We start from the raw sequence: 4,885 nt of genomic DNA on the forward strand, positions 1-4,885 counted from the left end.
CAATCCCGCTCTTTCTCTTTCTCCCTGGGCCTCAGATCTTATGGGCATAAACGCTTCAGACGCTCCCCACACTGGCTTTCAGGGCTCCTTCAATCTTCGTCTTCCCTCACAAGACCACTCCACCACCACAGGGAAGCGGGGGCCATACTCGGTCTTTGCCCTCTCTCACAGGGCCACACCACAACAGTGGGGGGGGGAGGGGAGGAGAGGGGAGGGGGCTCCTTCGGCCCACAAGGCTACGTCGGTCTCTGTCCTCTTTCACAGGGCTGCTCCACCGCCGCAAAACAGTAGGGAGGAGGGGGCTCCCCCGGTCTTCGCCCTCTCTCACAGGGCCACGCCACACATCAGAGGGGGGGGTCTCCTTTGGACGACACCCTCTCTCACAGGGCCGCTCCACCAGTCTTTGCCCTCTCTCACAGGGCCTCTCCACCAAACCTCTCTCACAGGGCCACTCCCCCACCGCAGGACTGTGGGCCTTACTTCGTCTCTCGAGGGCTCTGTTGATCTTCTTACCCTGTCCACTTTCCCCCGACTGCGTATCAACCGGCGGTGATTCCTCATCGGCCAACGGCCAGCCAGGGAGCCTCAGGGCAGGGGGGAGACCGTTCAGGAAAATTCCGCTCTCCTCGCTCCCTCTCCAGCAGCTCACCACTGCCGACGCCGCCAGTCGCCTCGCCAACCGCGCCACGCCCCCGATCGTCTCAAGGCGTCTCCCTCCGCTGCCCCAGGCCCGGGCCGCCCCGGAGCTCAGCCACCGCCTCCGCCGACCTCTCCTCCGCGTCAGCCCGAGGCCTCGTTGTTCAGGACTCAACCTGGCAGGCCACAACTCCTGCCGCCACCTCCAGGACGCCGCCGCCAGCTGCCGCCTCCGGGCACCGCTGTCGACCGCGTTCCTGCACCAGCCAAGGGCCTGACGCACGGAAGCCACGCTCAGCGAGCTCCGCTAGCTCAGCGAGCTCCGCAAGCTGACCTAGGGGGCCCCCGCAGCCAAACTCCACACTGGTAAGGGAGATATTACAGCTTCCCCCTCGTAAGGGAGATATTGCAGCTTTCCCCTCGTGCCACGGGTCCAGTTCAACAGTGTTATTATACACATCAATTCGGCCAGCTGAGGAACGTCCAACGCTGTTTCTCGGCACATTTCTAAATTTCTCCGGCGAGCGTGTAAGCACGAACACACCGCCATGCCGCCATCTTGTAGCCGCCACCACCTCCTGTGGCAGTGAATTCCAAGTGTTAATCACTCTTTGGGTCAAAAAGATCAAGGTGGGGTAGCCGTGTTGGTCGGAAGCAGTAGAACAAAGTTAGAGTTTAATGGCACCTTTAAGACCAACAAAGTTTTATTCAAGGTGTGAGCTTTCGTGTGCACGCACACTTTGTCAGACAATGAAATGGGATTACATATCATCAGGGATCATTTGGAGCCAGAACGAGCCGGCAGCTCAGGAGCAGGCACATATGGCGGCGGAGGCAAGCCCCGCCCCCAGCTCCTAGAGGGCTGGCAGAGGAAGCAAAGAGAGAAGGGTTTTAAAGTTTAAACCACTTCTCTCTGGAGTCGCGCCACAGTGGCGGCACGATCACTCCATTGTACCCTATGGTGCCATAGGATACAATGGGAGATCGTGCCACCGTAGCGGCACAACTCTAGAGAGAAGGGGTTTAAACTTTAAACCCCTTCTCTGTTCACTTCCCCCGCCAGCCTGCCTTGGCAGGCCAGCCAGGGAAGGGAAGGGGAGGCTTTTGAAGATGCCTCCCCCCCCTTTTGCTTCCCCAACCGGCTTGCCAAGGCACACTGGCTGGGGAAGCAAAAGGGGGGGGGCATCTTTAAAAGCCTCCCCTTCCCTTCCCCAGCCGGCCTTCCAAGGGTTGATTAGAATTCCATATGTGTCTTTCTTGAAAGGACAGTGGCTAAGAAGTGTGTCAGTGATGTCCTCTCTCTAGCACTTGGTTACATAACTTACTGCTGGTGGCGGCCTGGATTTGGTTTTCCTTCTTGAATGGATTTGCCCCTTCCTCAATTTTTATGTGCTTCTCACAGGCCAAGTTAAAATTAGAGAAGCAGGTGACCCAGTCAGCCTTTCAGCAGATGCACAAGTATCTTGAGCAACAAGAGCAGCTCAGGCTGTCCCAGCTGGAGACGATGGAGGGAGAGATGGAGAAGAGGGACAAAGAAAACCACACCAGATTTTCTGAGGAAATCTCAGATCTCAGTCACCTAATCACAGAGCTGGAGGGAATGTTTCGGCAGACCGAAAACGTATTTGTGCAGGTAAGAAATCAAAATCCTCACAACGGCAGAAGGCAGCTACAAGCTCAGAACGGAAATAGAGCCTGATCCTGGGAACATCAGTTGATTCTCCTAGAAAGGGGGGAAGGAATGATGGATTCCATGTAGAATATCAAGAATCCCTTTGAGTTTTCTGTGTAACTGAGATCCATTTCTCTCCCTCTCTTTCAGGATCCCAAAACTATACTGAGCAGCAGGTATGTGACTCTTTTTCAACCCCTCTTGCTGTTTCATCTGCTGTGGAAGAGCATTAGGCATGTGTTTTTTGGTCACACTTCTACGGGGTCCCAGAGTCTGTGCAAGGTCAGCCCTTCCTTTCAATAAAGTCCCTTTCAGCCCTGAGGGGGAAAATAGTCCAGAGGAGGGTTCCCTCCACACAAGACTGAAATTCACTGGAAGAGCTCCAGCCTTGAAATAAGTCATCTTTTTTGTGAGTGGACTTGACCTATTGAGGCTTCACTCTTTTCTCCTCCAGACATGAGAAGAAGCCCGAAAGGCAGCTGATGGAGCTTCCTCCAATACTGGAGCATAACCTCAGGATTTACTCAGAGCAAACACCTGAATTACAAAAGGCTCTCAAAGAATGTGAAGGTATTGACGGACATCCCCTGGGTGTCCCCAAATGATCTTCTCCTAGGCTACTTAACAGAGATGGGCACTTTTAACAAATACTTTACCTTTCCCCCCAGAAAGTAAATCAAGTGTCTGCTGTCAACGTTGGCTGTAAAGTGTACAGCGGAGGCATTCAGACCTTTGGGCCCCATCGAGAAATGTGCTGGGATTGGCACAGCAGTGGGGGAAACAGAAGCTTCACACAGGGGAAATCTGGGTGCTGTCACTCAAGCTCAGGTGGCACCACAGTGAGGGATACCAGGCCCCAGATTTGGGGGGGACGGGGCTCCAGGACCAGTGGGGCCTTGGTTTGGTCACTTCTGTTTTATATTACCACAAGAGGGGAAAGAGACAAGGAGAGCAGTAACAGGTAGTGATGCGTCTGCAAGCACACATGACAGGGATAAAGGATGCATTTTGGCACCAGATCTCATGAGACAACTTCATGGGATCCTGGGTGCTGTTTTGTGCTGCGATAGTGCTGAGGTCCCCCCACTTTGAGTAGACGGTTGACACACAACTAACGTATATGTTTTGTGATGATCTTGGCTTCTGATCTTGAATTGTAATAAACTGTTGACTGATTGCTTGTGTGGAAGCTGTTACTACCATTTCCAAAGCATCAGGAGACCAACTGGGCACTCAATACTTTGTGAAGGGCACTAAGTCCTTCTACACGTTCCAAAAGGCAGGGGCCATGGTGGTGTTTGGTGTTGCCTTCACTACCCAAAATGGCGCACAAGTGAGACTTGGACTGGTGCCTGAAAAGATATGTAGCCTTCACTACCCAAAATGGCGCACAAGTGAGAGTGGGTTTGGACTGGTGCCTGAAAAGATATGTAGCTACATGAATGATCATCTAAGTAATTTTGCTCCCCCCCCCCAGTTCTCAACATATTTTATGTTTTCTTCCCATAACAGAGTCTCTGGACAAAGTACTGGTGAAAGCACTGACAAAAGGTAACCATCTGCTAAAATTAAGTAGGTGTCAGCTTCTCATAAGAGATTTAGATTTAACTGACATTCACTCATGTTGCATTAGACAGAGGCCTCAGCTTACGGGGAGGGACGGTGCTTCCCAAGACTTTTAACAGTAACTACGCTATCCGAGGAAGAGGGAATGGGGAGGATACTGGGAAGCTGGCAGGTAGATGAGAGCTGGTGTAGTGGCTGAAGGTCAAATTACAGATTTCCTTGGGAGGGGGTTAAATGTAAAAGGCAGCCATGAGGGGTGGATTGGTTAACACTGGGGCGATGGTAGTGGTGGGGTAAACCCCCACCCAGCATCCTGTTTTCCCAACCCAGCCAGCTCCTCCAAGATGTACGGTCCCTCTGTACTTGATTCACGGGGCCCAGTAGCCGGGGAGGGGGGGGGAGTTGTTTACCTTGGGAACATCTCATTGGCGGTAACAGCTACGTATGTCTGTGATACAGCCCCAGTCTGTATCACAGGCTGTTGTCCTTCAAAAAAGGGACTGTTGTCCTTCAAAAGCAGTAGCTGTGGCGGAGGTGCTTTGGGATCCCAGCGTTGCGTCTACTTTAATTCTGAGAGTGTGGGATGTGTCGTGAATTCTCTGGCTCCGCTAGGTCTTTGGTTCACTGGGTGGTTCTAGGCAAGCCATTCTATCATACAGGCCTGAAGGGAGGATTCCTGACATAACATCTGAAATGTTCAGAACTCGCTAAAGCACCGTGAAAATGTTTGATGGTTCTGCTCACGGGCCAATCTTTGGGTGTGAAGTTGGAGGACTATAAGTGCCTCTTTTCCGTATTAGAGATGTATGCTGTGAAATACCCCATACACTGCCCTTGTGCCTCCATCTTGAATCCCACGCTAACCCCCTTGGACCTTCCCGAAAGGAGGCTTTCTGACTTGGTCTTTAGTAGCTGACAATGACCCCTTTCCCTGATGGTTTCTCGGGGTAGCTGTGTTGATCTGCAGTAGAACAGTTAAGATTTGAGTCCAGTAACACTTTAGAGATGACA

At 52.3% G+C, this 4,885-nt stretch overlaps 1 protein-coding gene across 1 annotated transcript in view; it reads left to right on the plus strand.

Moving 5' to 3' along the window:
- Positions 1-4,885, plus strand: part of LOC107120918 (zinc finger protein RFP-like) — an 11,417-nt gene that overhangs the window by 5,149 nt on the left and 1,383 nt on the right. Inside the window, exons 5-8 of the mRNA XM_015423702.1 lie at positions 2,039-2,269; positions 2,459-2,484; positions 2,763-2,878; positions 3,821-3,859. Coding sequence (XP_015279188.1) covers positions 2,039-2,269; positions 2,459-2,484; positions 2,763-2,878; positions 3,821-3,859 — 412 coding nt within the window. The remainder of the gene's footprint in view (positions 1-2,038; positions 2,270-2,458; positions 2,485-2,762; positions 2,879-3,820; positions 3,860-4,885) is intronic.

The sequence above is a fragment of the Gekko japonicus genome, unplaced genomic scaffold (genome assembly GCF_001447785.1).
Source record: "Gekko japonicus isolate JY-2015 unplaced genomic scaffold, Gekko_japonicus_V1.1 scaffold1996, whole genome shotgun sequence".
NCBI lineage: Eukaryota > Metazoa > Chordata > Lepidosauria > Squamata > Gekkonidae > Gekko > Gekko japonicus.